The sequence below is a fragment of the Doryrhamphus excisus genome, linkage group LG6, assembly GCF_037039965.1.
Source record: "Doryrhamphus excisus strain RoL-2023G ecotype Guam linkage group LG6, RoL_Dexc_Guam_v1.1, whole genome shotgun sequence".
NCBI lineage: Eukaryota > Metazoa > Chordata > Actinopteri > Syngnathiformes > Syngnathidae > Doryrhamphus > Doryrhamphus excisus.
In genome coordinates, this window is record NC_136362.1 from 18,926,030 (window position 1) to 18,953,858 (window position 27,829).

The 27,829-nt window shown below is 40.4% G+C and overlaps 2 protein-coding genes across 2 annotated transcripts in view; one reads left to right on the forward strand and one right to left on the reverse strand.

Moving 5' to 3' along the window:
- Window positions 1-264: 264 nt before the first annotated feature.
- Window positions 265-9,528, reverse strand: LOC131126350 (alpha/beta hydrolase domain-containing protein 17A-like). The gene is made up of 6 exons (XM_058068792.2): window positions 9,329-9,528; window positions 8,642-8,731; window positions 7,983-8,428; window positions 6,618-6,812; window positions 5,217-5,396; window positions 265-3,135 (listed from the first exon to the last, which is right to left on the reverse strand). Exons 3-6 carry the CDS (start codon window positions 8,423-8,425, stop codon window positions 2,910-2,912), a joined length of 1,044 nt encoding a protein of 347 aa, XP_057924775.1. The 5' UTR covers window positions 8,426-8,428; window positions 8,642-8,731; window positions 9,329-9,528; the 3' UTR covers window positions 265-2,909.
- Window positions 9,529-11,153: 1,625 nt separating this feature from the next.
- Window positions 11,154-27,829, forward strand: part of LOC131124947 (semaphorin-6B-like) — a 36,908-nt gene continuing 20,232 nt past the window's right edge. The window contains exons 1-3 of the mRNA XM_058065958.2: window positions 11,154-11,622; window positions 26,214-26,337; window positions 27,003-27,114. Of these exons, the coding sequence (XP_057921941.1) occupies window positions 26,217-26,337; window positions 27,003-27,114 (233 nt within the window). The 5' untranslated portion in view covers window positions 11,154-11,622; window positions 26,214-26,216. The remainder of the gene's footprint in view (window positions 11,623-26,213; window positions 26,338-27,002; window positions 27,115-27,829) is intronic.

Below are 27,829 nucleotides of genomic sequence, written 5' to 3' on the forward strand. Positions count from 1 at the left end.
TTCATTTGTATCACTATGCACCATTGTGGTGTGTGTTCCACCGTTTTACATGCGTGGAACCTCAACCTAAACCTTGTTACTTCAAGTCCAGTGTGTACAATCTCACTTGAAATGTATCACATAATAAACGGAAACTGACAACTCAGTATCACGATGTAAGAACTTCAAGTCCTTATAGGCTTTTTTTTTTTGGGGGGGGGGGGGGTTCAAAACAGAATTGGGATTCAAATCAATTTGACCATTTTGCTTTTTGTACATAAGTGATCTTTTATTACTTTTGTTATCCATAAAAAGGTCAAGATTCAGTCCCATGTATTAATTCCATTACATCATAGTCTCAGTTCAAAAAGCAACATAAAATTACAAATCATAATACAAAGAATAAAATAGGTAAGTACAGTTACCATATAAACAGTCCACTAGTAGTGTTCAAGTAGCCCTGCCCACCCGCCTACCCACTCGACCCCTAGCACAAAACTCATATACATCAGTTAGTATCAGCAATAAAAAAAATCAAATAAATGTCCTTGTTTTTTTCTTTTTAAAGCGCTTCAAAGATCCAATGCCACTGGCTGAGCTTTGCCCTCATATAGAATACATAGTAGAGAGAGCATCCCACCCAATCACTTGCTCTGCAAAACACAATAGACATGCATACAGTTTTCACTGTTCGACACCCCCCCCCTCAATAAAAGTCCAGGGAAACACTAAACATCAACCATAGTGGCGCATCAATAAACGGGTTACGTTGACACCCCAAACCCATGCGAGGTGGGTGCATCCCTGAAAACATGTCCAGGAAAAAAAATGAGGCCTCGGACTTCTCATGTTGAGGAAAAGGGTTGATAAATGTTTTTTTGAACAAATGTGGCGGATCCCTGGTTTGAAGGTGGTAACAGACCTCCATGAGTTCAACATCACAGACACAAAGCACGATGAGATTCCCTGTTTTGAAAGAATGAGTCATCAGAACAGCACTGAGCACTCGTCCATGGGCTCAGGTGATGTCTGCCGCCAAAACAACCTCAGGTGCACAAACTGGTCCGACGGGTCCTTTCTGACAACAGGAAGCCAGTCACCTTCACGCCCATCTGGCCTACTGAAGACGCACGACAATAATAACACACAAACTTTACATTTTATACCCTTGTTACACTTTGGATTCTTTGTACAATAGTGCGGAACTTAAGACCTGCTTTTTGTCATGCTTGATCTAATACATACATAAATGTCTAGGTTTACTGTATCATACAGTACATGTATGTGTGTGTATGTGCAAAGGTGTGTGTGTGGTGGAACCTGCACCACACCAAAGTGAGAAGGTCATGGCTTGGGTCAGGCAGTGTGCTGCCAGTCACCAGAGGGCTAGTATTAGATGCCACACTAAAAAGACCAAAAATATATATTATGTAGAACACCAAGAGAACAAAGTAGTAATGTCAGGATTATCAGGTTTTAATTTTAATTGTTAGATTTGCCAATTGTGAGACACCGGCAGCCTTGAAGGAGTTTTGTGATGTTTCAAGGTCAAATCAATTGTCAGGGAGGCTGACTGCGCCACACTTTGAAAACCCGTTGTTCTTATAGAGGACTACTTTCTCTCGTAATATGAATTTTTTTTCTCTATTCAGTGTGGCCCCAATATTTCTTTGTCTACAAAGAGACAAAGAAGTTAGCAGGCTAGCGGGCATCTATTTAAAAAAAACAAAAAACAAGCACACACACATAAAAGTCCATCTGTTCATCCCAGACAAGTGCTTCACACAGGAAACCATCTACGGACCCGGCCCAGCAACACAACTGTTCTGATTCATTCCATCAGGACAAAATGTGAACAGAACTGTGATGAGAGTTAATGTAGGAAAACAAAGTTTTACTTTGTACTGTGCTAAATGTTACAGGCTTCACCTTCACAGGCCCAATCAGGGCCAAGCTCTACTACGTATGCACACTTCAATGCTGACATGTCCCGTTTTACCAAACTACTGTTTACGTGTTGAAAACAACCTCACATACCTTCCTCAACAAACCTGCTCATGGGCTGAAAGCAACATGGCAACCCAAACCCTGCAAGGAGCAGCTGCAAGTCTGAACAGTAAAAAGGCAAACGCTACGGCACTCCCAAAAAACAGGAAGATCAGCTCATCTCGTCAGGGGGTGGAGTGGCGCTCCAGACTGAGGATGCTACCACGGCCCTCCCCGCCCGGAACTACATGTATCAGGGGTGAGCGTTACTAGCTGACAATCGGTCAGTTGCATGTCCACTGACAGGTAAACCAAGTGGTCTGACCAGTGGTTGTCCACTATAAAGAACTGGTCAAACTGTGGAGGTATTCTTCATACACACACAAATAAGACAAATAAAACATCAATAGTCAGAAATCACAAGAAGCTTTCCCTCACTGTTATCCATGTCAACAGGGTGTCCTTCATTTTTTCCGAAAGCTGCCTCACTCACTCACACACAGGTCCATGATATTAAGACTTTTACATCCAGGACCACACCCATTCATTCATTCATTCATTCATTCATTCATTCATTCACAAATGACATCTGTGTGTCTTTTTGGACAAAACATAGTTGTTACTTATACATATGAAAATGTATTTCAACGTATTCACTTTTAGGTGCAAAGTTAACTGAACTTCCCTCACATTAAAAACGCACTATACTACAGATAAATACACCTAATGACTTTGAAAAACACACTCAAATTTTAAAGAGACAGTTCTTTTAATGCAGTCATTTTTAAAAAGTAACATTAAATGTGTTGTTTAAAAGACACACAGATGTGCCAAAAATGACACATCCCTCTGAGTTATCTGTCTCAGCCAAATCACACCGGCTTCTCTCTTTTTCTTGCACACACACACACACACGTGCACGCAGAGAGGTTGTTGTTCGATTCTCAGGCGTGCTGTGCAGCCAGGTCCTGGTTGATGAAGCGCCGTAGCCTCTCAAGGTACTGACTGTAAAGCTCAATGTCGTTGTGACCGGCGCCCTCCACCCAGAGGGGCTCCACTGCCTTTGGACAGCGCTCAAACAGGGCAAGACCGTGGGAGAAGTCGATGACCTCGTCCTCTGTACCGTGGATGATGAGCACGGGAGACGGGATCTTTGACACCTTCTCGATGCTGGAAGGAGTGTGGGGAGGGGGGGCGAGGGCACAATTAAGTTTGACTTTTGAGGATTCTTGCCATGAGTCTAAGTCAAGTTTTATGAGGTAAAGCAATATGCTAATGAATGGGGTTTTTTGCATTTTTAAAAAGTAGTTTACATGAAAATGATGTATGATTTGCATGACAACGGCGCCTTTGTAAATATTTACTTAGATTGTCTATGTGGAAAAAGTTACTGACCTTTTTTTCAAGCTCATTCATTCAGCATTTTCAAGCATAAACATGGCTAAATTAACAAAAATACAAATATAAGGCATTCAAAGGATGTGATATGAATGTAATACAGTTTTTGCCACTTGTGTGTGCCATTAAGAAACTGAGCCTGGGAAGTGACGTGTGTGTGCTGTTAGCTTGCTAGGGTTAAATGAGTGCTAGCAGCAGGTTAGAAGTGTAAACTAAAGTGTGGCCAACAGCAGCTCCTGTGTTCTCTGTTTGTAAACAAAGCGATGGCAATGCAGCGTGAGGTTTTCCTCAACTACAAACAGTGGCAGGAGGTTCGTAGTCTACACGGGTCTCTAGGGGTGAGTAACGTTACATTGATGAGACGATAGCCACCAAGAAGTACGCTCTCAGTGCTAATGTGTGAATCTGTTATTCATGTATGAATGGCTTATTTTCTATCATGTCTACTAGATTGGGTAATGCAAGTGTAAAGGTGACAGCAGGGGTGTAATTTCATGTCCAGAGAACGGTAAAGAAAGGTAAAATCTGTATTTAGACGTCATAAACAGGTTTTCTATGCTCTCACTATGAAAACATTCCATTTGCGAATATTGAATCCTAGTTTGGAGAAATACACTTTTCATACCATTTTAAAGGTTATATAGATGATGCAGAGCATCTCTCACCATGTCACATAAGCCATGTAACATGTATCAATGTTCGCGTGTTATTGGTAGACAAAAAGGCAGTGTTGTTGTTTGAGTGTGTTGTGAGTACACGTCTCTTCCTCACAACAGCACAAAAGAAGCATACTGTGTAGGAACTGAGCGCTACTGTTGGCCTTCAAAAACAATAAAAAGGGCATCAGTCTCTGACTCTATCAGGATGCTACAGTACTCTGTAACACGCACATCCAATAGACCAATGAGTGGTGAACAATATCGTCAGGTCAAGATCATCTTAATTTTACTTTGTAAATGCGGCTTGCATGTGCTGAGCAGCAGTGATGGTAATTCCTGTTCAATTTGAGACACTGAGTGAATTGTAGTGAACCGCAAGCACTTGCTAGGAGTAGCAGCTGCAGGACGCAGATATAAAAAGGGAGCGCTCTGATTCACAGAGGGGTCATCATTCCGTGCAAATTGTTATGGCAACTCCACAAAAATTGTGCGAGTGTCCATAGAGCAACAAAAAACATAGAAACGTAATTAAGGGTCAAAATGTATGCCTAGTACAAAAAATGAGTACATGTTGGCAGGTCTGCATTAAACACATTCTAGCAGTGTGGAGGACACAATGGACGTTATTTTTATGATTATGTTATTACTATTGTGTGAGAGATAATTCAAACCTGCAATATCAGCCTGTTGTTCTGACAATCAAGTCTGATACTTGAGTGCCTCACCTAACATTGCTGATGTACTGAGATTAGTTTCAGTGTCGAATATGTATTTCAATGCTTCTGAATGCCTAATATTTGTATTTTACTTCATTTAGCCATTCATTTAGCGTGTTCTCAGTGTATGTAGGTTTTCTCCTGTTTGCATTGGGGACTTTACATTCACAGGTGTGAATGTGAGTGGTTTGTCTATATGTCCCCAGTCCAGGATGACCCCATCTCTCAGACAAAAGTCAGCTGGGATAAGCTTAGGAGAGCGGAAATGTCTGGTTCCCCAGTTTTCTGGAACGCCACAAGAATGAATTCATTGGATTGATAAGGGTATGGTGTGGAAAAGTCCACTAGGCCAGTGCTTCTCAATTATTTTCCGTCATGTCCCCCTTAGGGGGCAGAATTTTTTTCAAGCTAACTATTTCAGTCAGATTGGTGACTGAAATAGTCATTCTTTTTTTTTAACAAAAAGGAGTAGGCTTACTTGGGGAAGGCATCAAAGCAGTAGGTCTTCTTGGTGTCGGGGAAGGCCACTCTCATTCCAGAGGTCAGAGGAGAGTGTAGAACCACTGCAGCACACTCAAAGCGTGACGCCAAGTCCACTGTGGGCACCGTGCCGATGCTCTGTCCATACAGGATGATGTTCTCAGGGCTGATGCCATACCTGAGAAATATTTCAAACATCTGATAATATCCGTTTGAAACATTGTTGTGAATTTTTTTATGATTTAAGTGCATGTTTCCACTGTGCAGATTTTTTTTCTGTGAGACCATCACATACTAGAGCAGTGTTTCTCAATTATTTTCTGTTGATCCCCCACTGATGGACAGAAATGTGCCCCCCTCGCCTGAAATGAAATGGTATTGAGAAAGAGGTAATATCAATTTATGATATCGATTTAATATCTATTTATATATCTGTACTGTACAGACTGAACTCAAAACTGAAACCAGCAAAATGCAACAAAATGGAGAGCAGTGAAGCATACAAGAAGGCCTGTCAGAATAATCTAGGTTGATCATTTTGATGCCTCGATAAATTGTCATGAGCCTATAGCTATGCCTACTTTTTCTCCTCGTCTCGCTGTACCACACAGGCTCCATGACAAGGGGGTTCACTCTACATGTGTGTACATTGGTTCTATAGAGGAATGAACGGAGAGAGTGAACCCTCTTCAGCCTTAATTAAGCCTCTTTGTCCCTGTAAGTGTAGAATGGGTACGTATTGAGTGGATACACAGTGCTAGAAGTTGGCGAGAAAAGGCCAATGTGAATGAAGGCACAAAAGCGTTTCTAAGCTGAATGCCACATCTCCAGCGTAGAGGTACAGCAGAGGCGTTTTGTTTGATCAATGAAGTCAATATATAAACCGAAACAGCGCAAAATGGTGCGCGCTCAGTGTGTCTTGCTACATTGCAAAAGAAATTCAACCTTTCAATATGGTTGAAAAGCCAACATTTGGAGGAACGTTAGAAATGTCTGAATTGTCTGGGAGAACGTACATGCACATGTCACACACATTTTAAGGCAAAAATTTGTTATCGTGACAGGCCTACATACAAGAATATTCAAGAGTCACATTGCATGCCAAGTACAACAAAACCATACATGATGGCAGGTCTGTACTAATAATGAAAGTCCTTAACTATAAAATTGGTTGAACCATATAGTATTTAGTGACAGTTTGACCCTGGAACAGATCCCTCCTATGGGAGCATTTTTAACAACCTACTTCAAGTTTCCACTGCATTTAGCATACATTTGGTTGGCAAAAAAGTATAAAGATTAGACAACCCATTCAAAGAAAACTGAGCAATCCAAGTGTTAATACATCATGTTGGTTATTAAATATAAAATCTACATGAATGGAATGGGACAATCTCACCTAGAGCGCAAGGCATGCCAGGCGGCATCAATGTCAGCATAAAGGTTTTTCTCTGATGGCTTGCCAGTGCTAACCCCATAGCCTGAGTAATCGTAAGAGAATATGTTGCAGTTGATGCGTGTTCCCAAGCCGATGTAAAAGCTGCTCATCTGACCAAGGTCAACTGCGTTGCCATGTGAAAACAACACCGTGAACCTGAGAAGCAAAAGGAGAGACTTCAGAAAGCAGGCAAAAGTACAGAGTGGACAATTAGTGCCACAAAATACAGTCAAACCTTGGTTTTTGAACATCTGAATTTTCATATAATTGTTTTTTTGTGCCATAATGTTGCCTTGGTTTTCACGCTGTCGTGGTTATCGTACAATATTGCATGTGCCAAATGTTTTTGTACAGTATTTTACCCCTTGGTGCGTGGAATCTTGTGTTATAAATAAAGATGCGGACAGACATGACACCCAGCATTGCTTGTTCAGGCAGCCATATTCTATTCTGCATTGTTTTCTGAATGTAAAACTACAATTATACTCTAGAACAGGGGTCTCAAACACGCGGACACTAGTTTGAGGCCCCCGCCTTGATATGAAAGCTTAATGTTAGTGCGGCCCGTGCAAGTTTGATATGGATGCTGTATGGTATCATGTACCCAGAAAAAATTATTACGTTTGATTAATGTTCATGTTAAAGGTTAAAGAACTGTTAATAGTTATGCTCCCTATCCGTGTGGAAGTGGTAAGTTTTTAGCTATTTAATTTTAAAGGAAATAACTTGAAGGCTACCGTTTAGGTCGCTAGCTCTCTAGTTTGCGAGTTAGCATGTGTCTCAAGACCCTGCAGTTGCACAATATGTTGTAAATAAAAAAAGTATAAATGTGACTATAGTCGTGTTTTGTCATGTCTACAGGGCTCTAATAATGCTTTGTTAATTTTAATCTGTGGAATTTGGAATGTTTTATCAGAGCTTTTATTGTAGAAAATCGGAACCAAAGCACTGAAAAAGTTTGTATATTTTTCTGTTTTTAATAAATGCTTTTTTTTTTTTGAAAACCTGATGCGGCCCAGCCTTGCCCAGACCCTAGCTTCAGTGGACCCCAGGTAAATTGAGTTTGAGACCAATGCTCTAGAACATGCATAATTTGTTAAATGGTCTGTATGCAGCAGAACAAACATTTACAACAATTTTTCCATAACCTCCTATGATAAAAAAATGCTTCGGTTTTCGTACACTTCAGTTTTCATCTGACCTTCTTGAAGGAATTCATAATGACGACCACCAACAAGGTACCACTGTGCGGGATACAGGTTGATAACATTTCATAGAAAGAGAAAATGTGTTGTATTGTGTGTTTTGTGGAAACAGTGTACACACCTGGCATTAGGGGCACAGCGTATATACATGCATCCAACCCTGTTCCCTCTGTTAGATCTGGTCAGGAACACATCTGTCACATCCAGCTCTCTCTGAGAATACTGAAACTCTGCTCTTTCCGTGAGATGCAGCTTCCACCTGCTCTCACATCCAGCCCCAGCACCGCCACCTCCTCCACCACTAGTGCCTCCACCTCCACCACCTCCTCTGTCAGCACCACTACCAGCACTCAGCCGAGAACGTAGGCCGGGAGCTCCGAGAGAAGGGAGCGTCGCCCCAGGGTTAGACCCAGATGCAGTTCCAGCTCCAGCATTGGGATCTGGGTCAGGGAGAAGGGCGTATGTGGGCTCTGGAGGGAGGAAAGCTAATTTGGCTGCGATGCGGCTGGGGCAAGGAGGGCAGCAGAATAGGCAGCATAGCTCTCGTATGGACAGACCATTCATCTTCTAGAGAACCAAAAAAACACAGATGGGCTAATTAGAATTACCGAACTGTTTGAATCCGCATTTACGTTTATTTCAATAGTGGGGTCGCCTAAAAACCCTCTTGGTTACATAGGTTATCCATAGGTACATTCATAATAACAACCTCATATAACTTAATCAGAAATGCAATGCAAAGTTACCAGTTATTAATTTATCTTTTTATCATGACCTTACCTGGATTCAAGAGTCCCTGGGTCTTGGAATGGACTGCTGGCACACAATGGTGCCTAGGACTTCCGTACTAGTCACTGAGCCTTGACGAACCTAAACATAAACATGAGCTTTCGCTTTAAAATATCAAGACACGCTCTATTGGTTAAACTAGAGCGATTTTCACCTCTCAAAATACACAACAGTGTAAAAATGGGAACCCTGAATCCAAGTTATTTATTTCCAGTAATGTAAATGAAAACGAACTGCTAGCAGAATTGTTGATTGTCCTTACAGATTCATGTATATAATGTAGATTACTTTTAGATATGTGGAGGTTGAATTCGCTGAAGTCGCCCATGTTTATGATATGGTCTCGAAGGGAAAATGTGTTTATCATTGATGACATATGTGACTGATAATGACACATTAGCTCACGGGGCGACAACCGAGACTGATATGCTAATTAAGTATCTACGATGACAACCTCTAACGCTAGCATTTGCTGTCATATAGCTCTCTATCCACAGCGTCCCATCGTACACATAATCACGTTGATTATGTGTATGACGTGTGAAAATGAATACAACTGCATGGGCTATTGCCGGCAATCTGTTCGAATCAAAATCAACTATTGTTAGCAGAGCAACCTGCTAGACTAGACAGCTAGCATTTGGTGCTAGTACGTTAGCATGTGAGCTAGCTACTTACCAATTCACGGTACGTGGTGCGAAAGGCTGAAGTGCTCCTATTTGTACACGCAAGCAGCACAACACTTCGACAATCCCCTTTGTGCCTTGACATGGATGGTTTTACTCAAGTAAACCGACGGATTTTGTGTGGCTAGCCAGATTACATTTATGGCTACGAGATTTTTTTTCCTCTAGCACTAGCGGATTATATCCGGAAGTGATGTCAGGCCAGTCTGAAAACTTTATTTGCAACGTGCTTGTGAACAATTTTCCATAAACACATTATATTATGTTATATTTTTATGTTGTGTTGTGTTATGTTTTAGATTATATTATTATAATATGTGTGGAGTTAGCATGTTCTCCCCGTGCATGCGTGGGTTTTCTCAGGGTACTCCGGTTTCCTCCCACATTCCAAAAACATGCTGGGTTATACACGCTACGTTATATGTGCCCTCTGATTGGCAAATATAAAATATTATATATTATAAATTATGAAATATTATATATTATAAAATAATATACCCCGCCTCTCACCCGAAGACAGCTGGGATAGGCTCCAGCACCCCCGCGACCCTCGTGAGGAAAAAGCGGTAGAAAATGAATGAATGAATGAATGAATGAAAATATTATATTATATTATATTATATTATATTATATTATATTATATTATATTATATTATATTATATTATATTATATTATATTATATTATATTATATTATATTATATTATATTATATTATATTATATTATATTATATTATATTATATTATATTATATTATATTATATTATATTATATTATATTATATTATATTATATTATATTATATTATATTATATTATATTATTCATTCATTCTCTGCCGCTTTTTCCTCACGAGGGTCGCGGGGGGTGCTGGAGCCTATCCCAGCTGTCTTCGGGCGAGAGGCGGGGTACACCCTGGACTGGTCACCAGCCAATCACAGGGCACATATAGACAAACAACCATTCACACTCACATTCATACCTATGGACAATTTGGAGTCACCAATTAACCTAGCATGTTTTTGGAATGTGGGAGGAAACTGGAGTACCCGGAGAAAACCCACGCATGCACGGGGAGAACATGCAAACTCCACACAGATGGCCGAGGGTGATGGGTGGAATTGAACCCTGGTCTCCTAGCTGTGAGGTCTTTGCGCTAACCACTCGACTGCCGTGCCGCCTATATTATATTATATTATATTATATTATATTATATTATATTATATTATATTATATTATATTATATTATATTATATTATATTATATTATATTATATTATATTATATTATATTATATTATATTATATTATATTATATTATATTATATTATATTATATTATATTATATTATATTATATTATATTATATTATAGTATATTATATTATAGTATATTATATTATACATAAGATAAAGAAGTTCATAAAGAAGTTCATTTATTGTATTACACTGTTATTCAAAGTTTAAAGCCAGTTTTCACACATGCCCTAACATAATATACTAACATAACATAATAAAATTACACACACCAATATGAGGATACATTTAAGTCCAATGTAAATTGCTTTCCAGAAACATTACATTAAAACTCAATATTTGAAATAATTTATTCATGTGTGGTGTATGTATACATATCATCTACATATTTAATTGTGATATTTGATATATTTGAGATATTTAGTATATGTGTGTGTGTGTGTGTGTGTGTGCGAGAGAGAGAGAGAATGAGAGAGAGAGAGAGAGAGAGAGAGAGAGAATGAGAGAGAGAGAGAGTGGGGGGGTCTTCCATTCATCATTGATCCACTGCAGGAGTGTGTGTGTAAATTATGGGCTAGTGTTGTCAATGTGCCTGCTCTGCATTACACAGTTCACATCGCCACTGTAAATTAAAAAGGGAAGACAACATTTAGCTGACATTTGCAAGTGCAAACCGTTTGCAGCTCGGTCCCCTTGCAGAGGACTCCACACAGTCTGCAAGATTTGGGAAATAAAAACGTGTTCCCCGCAGCAAAAAAAAAATCCTTATTTGATTGCGAACACAGGATTTGAAAAACTCAACTCGGCGTTTTTGGAGTCGCTTATTCGGGCAGGCGGTGATGCTCTGCCGAGGCGCAACAACAGAAGAGGGAAGAGACAGGTGAGGTGCGGCTGAAGAGCTGCTTTTTTTTCTTTTTAAGAAGGGCTCCGTAGAGCCGCGCCATCCATCCACGTTTTCTCCACAGAAAGCAAGAGTAGCGAGCAGAGAGAGGGCGAGTGGGCGACGGGCACCTGCTCCACCTGACCATCTGGTGTGGTGAGTGTGCCAAGTGGAGCGAATGATAGGCGCAAATGTGCACGGCGGATGGCATGAGCAGGTCCATTCTGTAGCATATATGAGCAACACCATTGCTGCATTATTTGCCCATCTGGAGTCACCAGTAGATTGTCTGAATTGCTCTTTGTGTCTGCTGCAAGTTCTTTTTTCATGATTATTATTGATTTACGTATCGTGCACTGCTGCAATGGTAATATTCTTTTTCCATGTTGCATAGCTCTGTGTACTCTACGCATTAAAACACTGCAGTGCAAATATTGTAACACAATGCTTGATTGAAATTCTTATTTAGATCACAAGTCGTCATCACAATGGGGGTTATTTCTGTAAAAAATGATACTCAGTTAGTCCATAGACTGTATTTATGGTATTTTAATAAGTGTTTGCTTATTGCTCCCTGGTAAGAAGACTAAAGGTCAGATCTGATTATTTGGAGGCCATGAGGCCAATTCGTAATAAATTACACGAAACAGCATATTGAAAATATAATGTACTTTTTATGAAAAATAGTAATGCAATGACAAGAATTGAAAAATATCTTGCCATGTAAATTATAGCCAAAGCCTGCACGCCCATTAGCTCTATATACTGTAAGTGACATGCGCTCACTGTTGTCCTTTAGCTCCTATACTGAAATGACTTAGCTGTATGCTAAATTTATAGTTTGCAGCTTCATCCTTGAGGCTAAAACCAATTCCTCCGTGGCTGTGGTTTATGTTTCTGTCCAGAGTTGACAGGTGAAAACAAAAGGTTGGAGACCAAATTAATAGGGCTAAATGAATGAGCAGCACTGCAATGTGGTTGTAGGAGAGATTCATTATATCAGATTGTAATCTGTCACATACTAAAGGAGAGAAAAGGAAGCCAGAGATGCAGAGAAATGATTGCGGCCAGTGAAGGACTGTTGGGGGGGGGAAAGGGGCAGCAGACAGCAGTCAGGGCAGCTGTGTGAATAGTCTCCCTGTTATCATTGACGCTCACACAGACAGCCATACAAGCGCCCTGTGAGCAGGTGCTAAACCCAGCAACACTGCAGCAAGCACGGGCAACAACAGGTGCAGCCTCAGCCTCCATTTGGAAGGCACTTTTGCAGCCACTCATCCCAAACATGCAGTGATGACCTTACCCTGGACCATAATCATGGGAAGGCAAACAAGCGGAATGGGATTAAGAGACCAATCTGCATGTATAATAAAGTCAAGGCTGCAGTAATGGAATTAAGAAAATAGCAGGGCCTCTGCAAAGGCTTTTGTCAACTGTGAAATTAATCAGTGAACGGCTATAAAGTGGAACCGTGGAACTTGTACTTGTGTGTTACTATAAATGTGTGAGGTGCAGGAATTGATGTCGGGGGTTTAGAGTTGAGTTTCAGTAAGTTTAATTTGTGTGGGTAACGAGTAATGAGGGATTTTTATTTGGGATTATATTGCCTGTTGTTCATTTAAACCTGTAATACAAGCCAGCGATCAGGTCTGGCCCACGTGTGTCTCATCAAACATTACGGTAACATGACGCACACAGAATAGTTCATTCATTCATTCACTTTCTCCCGCTTTTTTCCTCACAAGGGTCGGGGGGTGCTGGAGCCTATCCCAGCTGTCTTGGGACTGGTCGCCAGCCAATCACAGGGCACATATAGACAAACAACCATTCACACTCACATTCATACCTATGGGCAATTTGGAGTGGCCAATTAACCTAGCATGTTTGTGGAATGTGGGAGGAAACCGGAGTACCCAGAGAAAACCCACGCATGCACGGGGAGAACATGCAAACTCCACACAGAGCTGGCCGAGGGTGGAATTGAACCCTTGTCTCCTCGCTGTGAGGTCTGCGCGCTAACCACTCGACCGCCGTGCCACCCACAGAATAGTTAATATAGTATAATAAGTATATAAGTAATAATAAGTATAATATATATATAATAAGTATAATATAGTTATACTTAAAGGGGAGCTATTATGCTAATTTTTGGCCTTTTGTATGGAGTTGTAGTTGTGGAGTTGTGGAGTTATAGAGCAGCTATACACGATAAAGCTGCACAGAAAGCTTTATTCCACCCACTGGCATGCCCACTCCGCTGTGATTGGTCCAACTCAGTCCCACTGTGAATTCACAGTGAGCTGATGTTACAAAAAACTCAGAAACTGAGCATTCAAAGCATCCATGGCAAACTTCTTCCAGGGCTCACTTCCAAATGTGCAAAACCAGATAATGAAACTTTGGCATCGTTGAACACGAAAAGAGGAAAAAGCATAATAAATAACTTTTTGTCAATTTAATCACAATGTAATTTAAGCATCTTTGAAGCACAAATAAATTTCGTTGGATACTTAAAAAAAGCTGTAGTTGCACACAAACTAAGAAACATAACAGTCCTTCATGCACCTGTGAAAACAACCTCCAAAGTGGAAGCAAATATTCCACAAACAAAGTGGAAACTAGTCAAAGCAATAAAGCGTAGCTGTCTGCAAGTAAAAAGCAATCTAAGAGAGCCTTTTGGGTGCCCATAGGGACACTTAATGAGCTCTATTGATCACATAGGGCCCTATTTAATCAAACATGCTAAGCCGCAAACAGGGCATCTCAAGCCCGGAAAAATAGATTGGATTGCAGCATAATACAGATATCCACGAGGAAACTAAATCAACCACTGATTAGTATGACGGGCTTGATAAGGAGCCTGTTATGTGATGAAACTGAGGAGGAGACGGCCTAACATCTCTTATGTAAAGCGACACATTGCCTCCATTTGCCTTTGTTACACCGAGACTGAGTCAACCACCGACGCTACTGTGTTTAAGATGATTTCACTTGAATCTGGAGTTGCTTAAACTGTTTCCATCAATGACAGCATTGACTTGTTCACAAAGGCTGAGTGGGTTTTTTCACTCACAGAATGGTGTTGTTGATCACAAAACCACATCTGACATTTGAGAAGTTTCTCTTACTTTGCTGTGGATGTTTGTTTTGTGACTATAGAGATACCTTCTACCCACAGCCCTACTTACAGTATGTGGATTCTATTTTCATTAGAAGCATGCAGTAATGTACAAAGTTTTATAGAAAGTATATATAGTAGACAACCAAGTTAGTTATCCTGAAACTTTATGAATGGTGGTACAATTTAAGTTCAGTTTAGTTCTTAACAAAAGACATTCAATTAGAAAACTGATGCAACTTTTCCCATAAGAAATAATGTAAATACAATTAATCCGTTCCAGACACCAAAAAATATTAACAAAAAATCCTGTTGATAGAGAATAACAATAGTTTTGCATGTGGAATAATGGGGAATAATTATGAATGATGAATGGATGGAACTTGTTGATGTTAACATCCCGCACATCCTGGCAAGACTGAATTCACTAGTGCTTCTCACACTCATAACCTTCTTTGGCCCCATGTCGGGTGATTTATAACAGGTGCATAGCCACTGAGTCAGCAATGTGTAGCATGCTTTTTTTTGGCCACTGAATTTCACGGAACAATACAGTGTAAGGCAAACTGACTCGTTTGTTACGTGCAATATTGTAAAAAAAAATAAATAAACAATTCAAAAGTTTTGTGATGAAAAAACTAATCTGGGGTGTATGAAAAAGGTTTGCATTCAAAAAAGAGTAGAAACAAGCAGAATTAGTTTAATTCTACCCTTTCTCTATGTCAGTAGAATTAAACCGATAATTCATTGAAACAAATAAACTTGATACACTTTGGTGAGCATCCGCCCCCAAAAAGTTGCAGATAGATTAAAATATTGTGCCTTGTAAGAGTCCGCTTGCAGTGGGGCCACAGGGGCAGTGACCATCCTGATGCAGTAGATCAACTATGAAAAGCTGAAAGCATCAGTTGAGACAAGACATACTAAAAAATAACAAATAAGAAGGGTTCTGGTCTTTATTTTCATTTCATGGTCATTTTAAGGAGACAGCAAATGGTGAGTCATTGCATCACAGTGGAGATTGTGGCATATAAAACGGCAGCACAGCGATAAGGAATCATACTTTTTTTCTGTAGTTGTCTTGCAGGCTTTTCTACTTTCTTAGAATATTGTCCCAGGCTAGTCTGGAACCGCATCCTCTCTTCCCAGATCTTCTTGTAACAGCGCACAGAATCCATGACCCCTCTAGCGTTCATTAATAATCTTTATCCTTAACCAAAAGAGCTCACCACCTCCAGTCTCTGAGCTTTTTATAATGTTCATTTTCACTTCCATTGTGATGGCTTTTCTTTTCTTTGGCGCACCGGGAATGCAAGTCTTGTCTTTATTGGCTACAATTTGTTTTATGTTTTATGTGTTCGTAAACACAAAACACTGAACACCGAGGACCACCTTTATGAGGTATTGGCTAAGCATTTGGTATTAGGGAGAATAGCTAATAGCAAAAAGATGAGAAGGACCCAGCTGAGCAAGCACCTATACCGCATGACTTATTCCAACATGGTCCTCAGAGAATGGACCTCAAGGGCTTCATTCTTCAGAATTAAGAAGGCAGAAGGCCTGGAGTCATGCCGGTGTACTTTCAATGCTTGTCAGATACTCACAATCATCCAGAGACAGGTATTCAAAATAATCCCATGCAAAACATTCCCTGTGATGAGGCATGATGCCTTCAGGAGCCTTTCAAGGGGAATTCTTGCAGATGTTTCAAAATGAAAGGAGAATAATAATGGCTGCCATACAGCCTGAGGAGCTTTATATAGGAGGCTTTGTTGTCCACTATACTATAGATACACATGATGAGTGAAATATGGTAATAGGCTGCACTCGCACCTTAGCGGCCTTGAACTGTTGCACCATTCACCCATCCACACATTGCGTTAACTAACCAGTGTATTTACATAATGTTGATGCATCAGGCGCAATTAAGGGTTGTGTTTTTTTTCTTCACGTCTCCGTACCACCTGAGCCATGCTTCCCATTGTGGATTGAGTCATAGGATTTAGTCAGATAAGCAGCATGCCTTGCAGTTGTTTTGTATGTGGGACTCGCTGGCTTTACAGTGGCCATGCATCCTCTCTTTTATGACTTTCAGTCCTCATTGATTCTTCCCCTGAGGTGCAGACTCGTTTTAAAATGACTTGGCTGTTGCCCTGTGAAATGTGCTGTTTAGTACTGTACATTTGCAGGTTGAGTCACATGTTTTTTTTGTCATGCATGTTACACTAACATGTTACGCTGCAAAACGCTGCTTTGCATGCAGCTGCTCCTCTTATTCATTATTCCTTTACATGTATGGCAATTTGGTTGTGAGTGATCTCCCAGCTGATGCATTAAAAAAAAAAACACACAGCTAGTCTAATATGTCACCTTCTGTGATCTCATTAACTTCCCCAAATTTCAAAGTGCAAAAATGACAATCCATTTCATGCTCTTTTTTTTTCAATCTCGATGGCGCACACAAATAAAACAAGCAATAACCACGTAACCTTTTCTCAAATGCCACTGCAGAGGCACTTGACTTCGTACCTTCATGCACAAAATAAATGGAGTTGTACGTTTCTGCCTGGCTTAGTCTTAAAACTTGCCACTTTTTCGGCTTTTGTTTCCTCACAAATTCAGTGAGACTCGCAGGCCAAAAAGCAGGCTTTAGCTATGGCAGCTTAGCTACATATTTGGACGATAAACGCATATCCGAGTCTTTTGTCTCGCAGCTACGGTATAGTGGAGATGTTTTTACAGGCCCATTCACTTCTAAAGGTAAACTTTTCCCTTTAAACAAGGAAGAGCATGATACTGTTGTGCATGAATGTGTAACCATGCATCTTTTCTTCTATCAGTCTACTGTATAAGCAATTTGGCCTTTTGATAACTGCTGTGCAAAGACCACCTATTGTGAGCTGTGATCCTCTTAGCAAGCGTCTGTCAAAAGAGCCAAGTATACTCGTACTGGTGATCCCTGCACACACAGAATAAGATGTCAGAGCAACCTTACGTTTTCCATCAATATGCAGTGGGATGCATGGTGATGACATAGAAATAGAAAGTTGTTGCACTGTATACACAGAATAATCTAATAAGAGAAGAAATGATATCCCTATTGTGTGATACATGATTGTATCTTCATTGTGGTTATACGTGGCTGGAGCGTGCGTGCCTGCGCTTTGGCTCATCGTGTGTGTCTGAGTGTGTGTGCACTGCATACTCATGTGCTCGCCTCCAGCTTCGAGTTGTGCAGTGAATGTATATGCGCTTACTGCAGTCAAACTCCAGTTAGTAACATTTGCCCTTGCTGCTGCGTGAATGAACGCGCACCATTACGTGTATGAGTGTATGTGCGATTTCGGATGCATGTGTTGTTTTCACAGCATTTCTAAGTCAACATATTTGATTTTTGATAGCTATTCATTAGTTGCTGCTTTGTACCTCCATTCCAGAGCTGTACATTTATCACACTGTACGTCCATTACCATATAAGCGGCTAACTCACTGCAGCCAACGACTGCAGCGTGTCTGCTGCTCGCAGCAATTTGGCTTTAGACAGAAAGGCCTGATTGGAGAAGAAGTCTGAGGGGAGATGGAGCTCTCACTGGCTAGACTCCAGCTCTGTCCATCCCTGTTTTAATTACCTACGGCACCCACCCTTGGGAATATCTCCCTTCCTCCTCGTCTTACATCTTTTCTCCCTTCTCTCTCTCTCTCTCTTTCGCTCTCTCAGCTTCCATCTTTTCCCTTTTATCTCCCTTCTTTGCCTCTTTCATAGACCATCACTAATTTGTGCTTCTTTCCCTCACTTTTCTTTATCATCCACACACAAAACAGGCAAGACCACAGCTGCACCAAAAGCCTATGCGAGGGCTAACCTTTGCATTACCATATAAATGACCCTGTAGATTGAATAGTATTTTAGGATATTTAACAGCAAAAGACGGATTCTCTTCAATGTCATTAGAGCTTCTCCTGGAAGACAGGCAGCCCCTTTAAGGAATATTCAACTTGATAAGATAAAGACTTGACACAGGGTTCCCATTGCTGGAGAGAGTGCAATTGTCTGTCTGTCTGAATGTGTGCAAGCTTTCTATTATATTAGTAGATGAGTACACGTGATCTGATCCCTAAGTATGCAAGTCCTCCTTGCATCTCTCTCCGAACTACGTGCTTTTGACATAGTATGGACGCTGTTGGCATTGGCAAAATGTCATATGATCATATAACCATCCAAGTAGTATCATATCACATCCAAATTAATAGGACTGTCAGCACAGGAGTACTAGCAAGTATGAAATTAACAGGGTAGTTTCATATACAACCCAAGGCTAATTCATCAGGTACATTTGCACAGTCTAATGAGATCCAGTACCTTGGGTGTATTTGACAAATAGATATTAGAATCATTTACATTATTTTGTGTGTGTTTTGATTATTACTGTTTTTCTTATTTATTTTAGCTTGTGCAAATGGACCCATTAGTTGTTTTTTTTTTAGTTTTCCGAACATACAGTACATTATCCTTCTTTGAACTGAAAGAAATAATACAAATGTGATATGATGCCCAGCTTGTGTCCTATCTGTGTCACTAACAATTGATGTTAGCAGGATTATTTGCTATAAAGTTAATCTTGTCTGCAGCTGGATTGTGATCTTCTATAGCTCCAGGGTAAGAAACACCATTAACTAAAAAAAAATGAACATTTTGACAGTTGTAATGTAAGAGCAGCCTTGTAATAGTCGTCTTGGCTTTGTGGCAAAGCAATGGGGCATTGATTTTGTTATATAATAATCCTCTGGACTTTTACCACTCTATTTTATGTATCTATGGTCAGATATTATATTATGATGGTCAGAAAGACATTCTGTACTCATTTACATTTTCTGTACATGAGCGTTTAGGAAAAGGCGTTAATGAAGCTTTATTGCAGGATGCCGTTCTGAAGTATGAAGGTGACCCACTTGTCCCAGTTTAGCCCATGTCTGCATTTCTACCCTCAGGCCATCTTACTTTATTCAGGGATTTAACCTGCTTACCGTCCTCCAGAAGGAGTCACGTTGAAAGTGAGGGGAAAAAAAGACTGGAAAGTATTTTGGTCTTTAATTCGCTCATTTGTTTATCAGATCAAGCTGTCTTGGTCATTTTCAGTGTTGTCTAGCAGTTTGACAAAAAGATCTATAAAGAAGTATCAATAGTGTGGAGCATGGGTGTCAAACTCAAGGCCTGGGGGCCAAATCTGGCCCGCCACATCATTTTACATGGCCCGCAAAATCCTGGTGATAATATGTGTCTATAATGCACTTCATCTTTTTTCCTTCTAAATGTATTTGTTCTTTAATTTTGAGAGAAAAATACATGCAGTTCTTTTAAACTTTAATATTATCTGATCATGCAACAATTCTTGCATATTATTATATTAATAAGCACCTCGACTAATCATTTCAAAGCAACTTATCCATCAATTTTTTAGTTAAACTATAATCATCAAATACAAGGAAAATTGTGTCATAATATCATGAGGCAATTGCACATTTAGATTCATGTATATTGACAATTACAGTACAAGTGGCCCTCTGATGGCAGTCATAATTGTGATGTGGCCCTCAATGAAAACAAATTTGACACCCATGGTGTAGAGCAGTGGTCTCAAACACGCAGCCCGCGGGCCAAATGTGGCCCGCAGGACACTAGTTTGAGGCCCCCGCCTTGATATGAAAGTTTAATGTTAGTGCGGCCGGCGCAAGTTTGATATGGATGCTATATGGTATCATGTACCCAGAAAAAATTATTAAGTTTGATTAATGTTCATGTTAAAGGTTAAATAACTGTTAATAGTTATCCTCCCTATCCGTGTGGAAGTGGTAAGTTTTTGGCTATTTAAGTTTAAAGGAAATAACTTGAAGGCTACCGTTTAGGTCGTTAGCTCTCCAGTTTGCGAGTTAGCATGTGTCTCAAGACCCTGCAGTTGCGCAATATGTTGTAAATAAAAAGAGTATAAATGTGACTATAGTCGTGTTTTGTCATGTCTACAGGGCTCTAATAATGCTTTGTTCATTTTAATATGAAAAAATAATTTGTCTACCCACCAACTATATGTGGTTTCTTAAGTTTTTATTATTTGCCGTTTTATTATTATTATCATTATATTTACTTATTTATTACTGATTGATTGATTCTTTATTCTTGATTTGTTTATTTATTTTTCATCTTATTTTGTGTAGAAAAATAAAAAGTAAGATATTTGAGAACAGTGGAATGTTTTATCAGAGCTTTTATTGTAGAAAATCGAAACCAAAGCAACGTTTATTCATTCATTCATTTTCTACCGCTTTTTCCTCACGAGGGTCGCGGGGGGGCTGGAGCCTATCCCAGCTGTCTTCGGGCGAGAGGCGGGGTACACCCTGGACTGGTCGCCAGCCAATCACAGGGCACATATAGACAAACAACCATTCACACTCACATTCATACCTATGGACAATTTGGAGTGGCCAATTAACCTAGCATGTTTTTGGAATGTGGGAGGAAACCGGAGTACCCGGAGAAAACCCACGCATGCACGGGAGAACATGCGAACTCCACTCAGAGACGGCCGAGGGCAGGAACCGAACCCCGGTCTCCTAGCTGTGAGGTCTGCGCGCTAACCACTAGACCGGATGCAGCCCAGTCTCGCCCAGACCCTAGCTCCAGTGGCCCCCAAGTAAATTGAGTTTGAGACCCCTGGTTTAGAGCTTGTATGACTTAGTATGACTTAGTTTCAATGTAGCATTGTGTGTGTTGTTTTCATTTTGTATATTTGATGCACTGATGTCAAATAAACTATAATTACATGTCAATGTATGGACAATGTGCAGCAACCCCCCCAAATCTTCCCCCTACTCATGTCCTTGCACATGAGCACTCAGATGGTATTTGCATGTATTTGGTTTTGTGCACAGGCGTGGATTATCATGTGTCGTGTGTGCACGAGAGTGAACCCAACATCTTTGCTTTTAGATCTACTGCAACGAAGCCTATCTGCCTTGCTTTGCTACGGGTTGCTACGGTAACAAAGGCACAGAGTGAAGTGGCTGCAGCAGCTTAACAGAGGCACACAAGAGACAGTGAGAGGGAGAGGTTTTGCCTGTAGAGCAAATCATAACATCAGACTGAATGCAACAAAGGAACAAAACATTTTGGAGGCATATGTACAGTGGTGTAAAAACCTGCCTGTATTTTTAGCATGGTTGTCACAATTAAATGTTTCAGACCATCTGCAGTTTTTAAATGAAACGTTCTATTATTAAGGGAGAAAAAAAAACAAACCGACATGGGCCCTGTGTGAAAAAATGAGGAGAACGGCTATTTCTATTTCATTCTGGGCTTCAAACTACCTACCCCTCATCTGACACCAAATCTGGTCGCCAGCCAATCACAGGGCACATATAGACAAACAACCATTCACACTCACATTCATACCTATGGACAATTTGGAGTCGCCAATTAACCTAGCATGTTTTTGGAATGTCGGAGGAAACCAGAGTACCTGGAGAAAACCCACGCATGCACGGGGAGAACATGCAAACTCCACACAGAGATGGCCGAGGGTGGAATTGAAGTATTTATTATTTATTATTTATTATTTATTATTTATTATTTATTATTTATTATTTATTATTTATTATTTATTATTTATTATTTATTATTTATTATTTATTATTTATTATTTATTATTTATTATTTATTATTTATTATTTATTATTTATTATTTATTATTTATTATTTATTATTTATTATTTATTATTTATTATTACACAGGAGCCAGGCAACGACATTTCGTTGGCAATTTCACTGCTGTGTTATTGTGCAATGACAATAAAGAAAGTCTATGTCTATGTCTATGTCTATGTCTATGTCTATGTCTATGTCTATGTCTATGTCTATGTCTATGTCTATGTCTATGTCTATGTCTATGTCTATGTCTATGTCTATGTCTATGTCTATGTCTACGTATGTCTATGTCTATGTCTATGTCTATGTCTGTCTATGTCTATGTCTATGTCTATGTCTATGTCTATGTCTATGTCTATGTCTATGTCTATGTCTATGTCTATGTCTATGTCTATGTCTATGTCTATGTCTATGTCTATGTCTATGTCTATGGGTTTATGGCAAACCAGTGAGTGAGTGAGTAGTGCCATAGAACTAAGAACTATGCACTAAGATAGTGCAGCGTGTATAATTAGTATGATGCATTGCAGCGCTAAACTGCCGACGACAACCACAATGTTAAAATGATATCAATCAAAACTGAGCATTGTAATCTTTGTTCTGTGATAATGGATATTGTTATGTTCTGCAGGTGAGCCAGATGAAGTGTTGAGTGTACATGAAAAGCTACTGTAGTCTGGTCCCGACATCTCATACAACGCACTGTAACAGCCGAGACTGCAACATCCATGAGGCCTCTGAGATTTATGTATCGTCATGCTCAGTAAATGCTGCACACCACAGGAAGGGATGGTGCATTCGTGTCTGTCTGTTTTGCTGGATGAAAGTGTATTGATCCTGTTCAGCAGTCTTCTGCAAATATAAGCACAACCACTTTTGTGATGGTATTACAAGTAAATATGATGTCTTTCACTTTGTTGACACATTAAATTACACGTGATGGGCATTTAGGAATTCCCAGGATGGTGCTCAGATCCGTTACGATGATAAACAAGCGTAGGCTGGACTTAATGAAATGGAGCTCTGTGATCTTAACTGATGATAACCAAGCATGTGCAAACCAGATAAGGTGGAACAGGTGACCACGCACCCTCCGACAACGTGCTGATTGGTTAATGATGCGAGTGTTAGAAGGTGATTTGTTAATGGTTTGCTTTGATGGGACTAGATTACACCGCCAGGCTGTGTGCATCCCATGATAGCCGTGTCAGTGTCACGCCATTTAATTCATTGACACGGACACGATATGACAGATACTGCAGAACACACATACTTTCCTTCTAATTGCTCGGCTGCCTTCCCGTAATTTTATGATACTGGTTTTACGATCCTCACTCTGACACAGCAGGTTTGTTAAACACTTTTTAGACGTCTTCATTAGAACATCGCTGCCTTTTAACACTCAGCTCAAAAGTTAAAACCCCAAATACTTGAAGATTTAGAGGCTTTGTCCAGGTGCTGGTACACAAATCCTGGTACAGTGTCGGCCTTGGCCCAAATCTAATAGTTTATCTTACAGATCAATAATCTTAATCGATATCCACTCTAATGAGGAGACTTTATCAATGATAGCCTGAAGGGTGTGGTGTGTTGCCTGTGTATTTTGCTGCAAGAAAACTATGTGATGGGGTAAAGAAGGAGGCGGGAGTGGAAGAAGAGGGATGCCCAAATGTAATGTGACAGCGCTTCTCCATAACCATATGATACCTAATCTCAGAGGAACACACGCTTCATTTGACTCCTTTTTAATTTCACCCACCCGTCCTTTCAATCCATTCAAGGCAACCGAATTTCATTTTCATCTTAAGCATCAAATTTGGATCCCGCCCATGAAAAAGCCATAATGAAATGACAGTGACAGACCCGTGAATTCTAATGGAGAGTCAGATGAAACGACCCTGCACCTCCCCTCAGGCTTTCCCCCCGTTGTATTTGACCATGGGGAGGCTTAGGGATGTCAAAGTCGCAATCTTACGGCTGGAATTGCCACCCCCCTCCCCCTTAGTAAAACACATGGAACCTGGAATTGATGGTTCTATATGTAATTCTGTGTGCTGTAGTTGTGGGAGATTGAATGAATAGCATTTTACTGGAACCTCAAGCAGGGCCCTCCTGAAAAACAAAGTACAAAAGCCAATAATGTCAGTAACGGATCCTCAGAATAATCGTCTCTTTTCTATCTTTTATGGAAATTTGGAAATTTCCAACCACTGACTTACAAGATATAAGTCAGAGTCCGAACTTGGGGTCAACTCATGGACCTCAACTTTACAGAGATGGCAATCTGACGTCACACAGCATTCACAGACACATTAAAAGTCGGTTACACTAGATATTACATTTTAACACAACCTACTGTACACCAAAATTAATGCTTGGATATAATTAAATTCACTTTTTGAGGTCAGATCCATTTTCTATACCGCCTATCCTCACAAGGGTTGTGTACATGCTGGAGCCTATCCCAGCTGTCTTTAGGCGAGAGGCGGGGTACACCCTGGACTGGTCGCCAGCCAATCACAGGGAACATATAGACAAACAACCATTCACACTCACAAGGCTATAAAAAAAAAAACCTTTTACGCTGATTAAGAAGCCAGTTTAAAGCAATAATTGAAGGATAATCAACTCCAGAGTAATTTACACCTACCACTCTGTATTTTCAAGTCCACCAATCTTCATCTCCACATCTTAAGTCCGTGTTATGCAATTTTTTTATTTCATCTCCAAATGTTTCTTCCTCCTCAAAAATGATTCTATTTTTTTTTTAATTTTTATTTTATTTTTGTTTATTTATTAATTTGTTTAATTGTATTTATCATGGGCTGCACGGCGGTCGAGTGGTTAGCGCTCAGACCTCACAGTTAGGAGACCAGGGTTCAATTCCCACCCTCGGCCATCTCTGTGTGGAGTTTGCATGTTGTCCGCCTTCATGCGTGGGTTTTCTCCGGGTACTCCGGTTTCCTCCCACATTCCAAAAACATGCTAGGCTAATTAGCGACTCCAAATTGTCCATAGGTATGAATGTGAGTGTGAATGGTTGTTTGTCTATATGTGCCCTGTGATTGGCTGGCGACCAGTCCGGGGTGTGCCCCGCCCGAAGACAGCTGGGATGGGCTCCAGCACCCCCCGCGACCCACGTGAGGAAAAGCGGTAGAAAATGAATGAATGAATGAATTTATCATCCTTCCTCTTTCCCCTCCCCACATAGTGTCATGCATTAAAAAGCCAGGGTGTAGAGTGGGCCTGTTGAGAGTGGACTGCAGCCCCCAGTCAGCAAACCCTCACCCAGCTGCCCTATCTACTTAACTTGAGTTAATCAGTGGTGTGTTGCATCCTCTGAATCTAGGCTTTGACTGTAGTCCACTGCAAAAAAGCAAAGGTCCCTATAGGCATGCTTGAATGAGTTTGGTGCGGAAGACCTTGAGAGTCCTGACCTCGAACCCGAATGAACTATAACACAAATCAGTGACCTCTGAATTGCTAGCATACCTACAGTCCTCCTATTTTTTTCATGTGTCACTATGAATACTGCACTTTTAATTTCTATCTATCTTGCTCCTCATCATCTCTTTTCACTCGCCTTCATTCTTCATCATAAAGAAGAAGTCCTCTGCCTTTTGTTGCCTCCATGTCTGATTGGAAAAACAATCAGCGAAAAGAACATTACCACCCAAAGTAGCTTTGTAATCCTGTGACTGTTTTTGTCTGTCAGTGTGTTTCATGGCTCTAAGAATTCTATTCTATTTAACCGTTCTGACAATGTGGTGGCATTTGTGACAATGGGGCTCCGTTCCATCAGGAAGCAACAATAGCTTCCTACTGCTGCCAGGTTGGTGGCAGCGGTCACCACACAGACACACACACACACACACACACAGACCAATCGGTTTGCATGTTTTTTTAACTTCTTTTCTCTGACTCTGTTAACAGTGCATGTACTCTGCTGCCATGGCAACCATGGGTCCTCTCCTCACGTTTCTTCTCCTGCTGCTTCATCTGGCTGATGGCTCATTCCCAGAGGAGCCCAGTCCACTCAGCTATGTCCCTATGGAGGGTATGTGTCCTTGTGTGTGTATGCGTGTGTGTGTGTGTGTCGCATTGATAAATGGCTCCATGATAAATGTGGAAATGGGGGGGGTTCAAAGATCACAGCCTTGGTGTGGGGCTACGTTAGAAGTCTACCCAGGCATACACTGTGGATCTATATAGCTGTATAAAGCCAATAGGCATGAGCCTTTTGGCAAGATAGGTTAGAAAGGAAACAAGGAGGAGCCCTTAGAAGATGGATCACTATGCCCTTACCTACCCTGGCCGCCTTGCAGTCAAGGACAATGAGAGATTTTCCCAATCTGTCTCCTGGTGATGAGAGCTCCCCGTGGAGGCAGCTGTCCTCCTCTTTGAAACTTTGTATCAGTCTCATTCAGTCACTACATCTCTCCACTTCATCTGTACTCTTTCATTATGCGGAGGAAAGCACTCATTTGTTCACTTCTTCTCATTAGAGCTGCCTGTGAAAACACCAAGAGGATTTAACTGTATTTCTGTGATGTATCGCTAGCTGCTCTGTTCATACATAAAAGTATCATAGCATCAGTTAAGGTTATACCGAAGTAAGCATTAAGGAAGCTGTTTGAAAAGTCCCTGTTACGTATAAAGAGCAAATAGAGAGGAGAAAACGACTGTCCTCCATAGTTTGACACTTCCATTTTGCTTTGTCAGTGGTGAGGAGGTATCCGGTGTTCCTGGGAAGAGCTCATCGTTCAGCACAGAGACAAGAGCTGCACATCCAGACGGTCCTCCAAGTCAACCGCACTCTCTACATAGGAGCCAGGTAACCAACAGCAACCGCCTCCGACTGCGTGTGACTGATGTGCTCACATTCTTATCTTTCATTTCATGCCTTCCATCTGCTATCGATGTAAGATATCTCCACTCTACTGTACACTGACAAAATGGCATTACAAGGAAATAGAAATATATTTACATATATATATAGAAATATATTTACAAAATTACAGATACTTACAATCTTTAGTAAAAATGACTAAAATAAGCATGAGTCTTTCTAGTATGAGATGAATTAGATTAATACATAAAACTCATGAGACTGGGTTTTAAAGGTTATAAAGGTTTGCTCACTAAGAGTGTTGTATGCAAGTAAAACCAAAGAAGAAGAAGCCGAGTGCATTGATACACTGAATCGGTCAAACATTCTCCTTGAGTTTGGTAAGTATTTTATTTTTCACAGCGTTCAACAATGAATGATGGTATTTTAGAGAAGGTTAACTTATGTTAACTTTATCTTAGCTGGTTGTAATTTTATTTGAACACTCTTTCCCTGTTAATTGAACCTGAGCTAATATAAGTCAACTATATAAGACACAATTTCCATTTGGTTTTTACAGCTAAAGTCAGTTTGTCATTCATCATTAATGGTAATACAGAACGGTAAGTGCTTGCTGTGTAATATAATCCTCCGGGATGAGCACCGTGTCTATGATTTGATGCGGAACAGTTAGTGGCGCCACTCATGTCTGTCTAAAGCA

What these genes read in the sequence shown, in the direction of transcription:
- LOC131126350 (XM_058068792.2), bottom strand. Translation starts at nt 8,425, where the DNA reads ATGAATGGTCTGTCCATACGAGAGCTATGCTGCCTATTCTGCTGCCCT. An exon ending in TGGCATGCCTTGCGCTCTAG is followed by an intron (nt 5,397 to 6,617) that starts GTGAGATTGTCC and finishes AATATTTCTCAG; the next exon opens with GTATGGCATCAGCCCTGAGA. An exon ending in TGCTTTGATGCCTTCCCCAA is followed by an intron (nt 3,136 to 5,216) that starts GTAAGCCTACTC and finishes CACTCCTTCCAG; the next exon opens with CATCGAGAAGGTGTCAAAGA.